This window comes from Lagopus leucura, unplaced genomic scaffold (assembly GCF_019238085.1).
Source record: "Lagopus leucura isolate 7727_CA_CO unplaced genomic scaffold, USGS_WTPT01 34913-0_obj-0_obj, whole genome shotgun sequence".
NCBI classification, from domain to species: domain Eukaryota; kingdom Metazoa; phylum Chordata; class Aves; order Galliformes; family Phasianidae; genus Lagopus; species Lagopus leucura.
The window spans coordinates 1-1,569 of record NW_024964697.1 but is presented as its reverse complement, the minus strand read 5'-3'; the positions used below and the strand labels follow the sequence as shown (position 1 = coordinate 1,569).

At 58.5% G+C, this 1,569-nt stretch overlaps 1 protein-coding gene across 1 annotated transcript; it reads left to right on the top strand.

Moving 5' to 3' along the window:
* Positions 1-10: 10 nt before the first annotated feature.
* On the top strand, positions 11-1,562 carry LOC122191815 (maestro heat-like repeat-containing protein family member 2B; the record flags this gene model as incomplete). Its single annotated transcript, XM_042892211.1, has 5 exons — positions 11-147; positions 371-493; positions 797-876; positions 1,283-1,418; positions 1,535-1,562. Coding segments are annotated over exons 1-5 (478 nt in total), but the record flags the coding sequence as incomplete, so codon positions are not given.
* Positions 1,563-1,569: the final 7 nt, after the last annotated feature.

Here is a 1,569-nt window from a genome sequence, read left to right as displayed (position 1 = left end):
GACAGCACGAGAGCTCATGCCACACGCAGCGCTCTCATGCTCGCCCATGGCAGCGTGGCACTGCGTGCCTCCAAGGAACAGCTGCTTGCCCACCTGGAGGGAGGCATCGTGGGCAACATCCTGATGCTCTACAGCTGCAGCTGCCGGGTGAGAGCTCAAAGCATGCCAGGGTGTCAGAGCGCCCAGCTGCAGCCCCTCCACGTGGGGGGATGCTGAGATGGGCCTTCCCTTTCCAAAGGTCCCTTGGGGAAGGGTTTGTGTCCACATGAAGATCCAAGCCCTTCCCTTAGCGTTGTCCCCACGTGTGTCCCCCTTGCAGCCCTTGTCCCTTCCCGCAGTTCAAAGAATGTTCTTCTCTCTTGCTCCTCAGGACTTGCAGAACAACCTCGCGCTGCTGCAGAGCATCACCGACTGCAGCACTGCCTTCCAAGCTGTGGGTGATTCTGCAAGCTTTAACCGCTCCTTGAAGAGCAAGCTGCTGGAGATCCTGATGGTGAGTGCCTAGAGACAGGGCTGTCTGCAGAGGAGTTCTGGGCTGCGCCACAAGGCTCGCTTCCCTGGGGGCATGCAGGTGTCCAGCAGCCACACGTCTCCAGCTGGTGGGGACCTTGGGTACTGGCAGGCAGCAGCTGGGCAGCGGGCTAGGTGCACCAGCTGTCAAGCTGCTGCATTCTGCAGTGCTTCCATGGGAAAGTGATGGGGCTGGTTTGTGGCAGTTGTGCCTGTCTCGGGGCTGGGTGGAACAGCTCTCGTGTGCCCCTTGCCCACTTGGACACTGTCTCTCTGGGACTTGCAGGACCTGATGAAGAAGTATTACTCGGGCATCCCTGTCTCCCCAGTGCCTCTCAAGGTGGTTCTGGCCCTGGAGCAGTTGAGGTAAGGACTGAGGTTGCAAGGCAGGATAGTGGTCCCCGTTTTGGGTAGCTCCTGAGGGCCCGGAGGGGGCAGGGAGGGAGGAGCCACATCCACAGGGGAGACGGCTGGGCTGTTGTGCCCAGTGAAGTTGAGGTTTGGGGCAGGGAGAAAGGCCCTGGTCCTCCTGTCCCCTGACAGGGAAGAGATGGGAGAGCTGGGGTCTCCTTCCCTCCAGAGCAGGAGGTGGTTCACTGCTGCTGGGGAGGAGGTGGGTGCTGCTGGAACTGAAGACAGTGCTCAGCAGCATGAGCTGGGGGTATTGGCTTGGTAGCTGTTGATTAGGAGAAATTCAGAGGTTGCCTGAACCAGTCTGGAGAGCACTGGTAAGGGCCCTTTCTGATTTCTCTTCCTGTTTTCCTCCTCTCAGCAAGCTGAAGCCCTCTTTCGAAAGCAAGGATATGCGTGAGATGTTGGTCCTGTGCTGCAAGAACATCGTGACACATCCTTCAGCAGAGATGATGCTGAAGATCAGGAAGTCACAGCAAGCAGCACAGTACCTGCAGGTAACCTGCTGTAACTTTCCCGGCCACCTCTCGCTCGGAACCCTACCTCAGCACACACAACCTCTGCTCTGGCAGCAGCCGTGATGCTACACGTCACTCCCCTCTTCTGCTTTCAGCTTCAGCAAACATCACTGAAAGCTCTGGGCCGGCT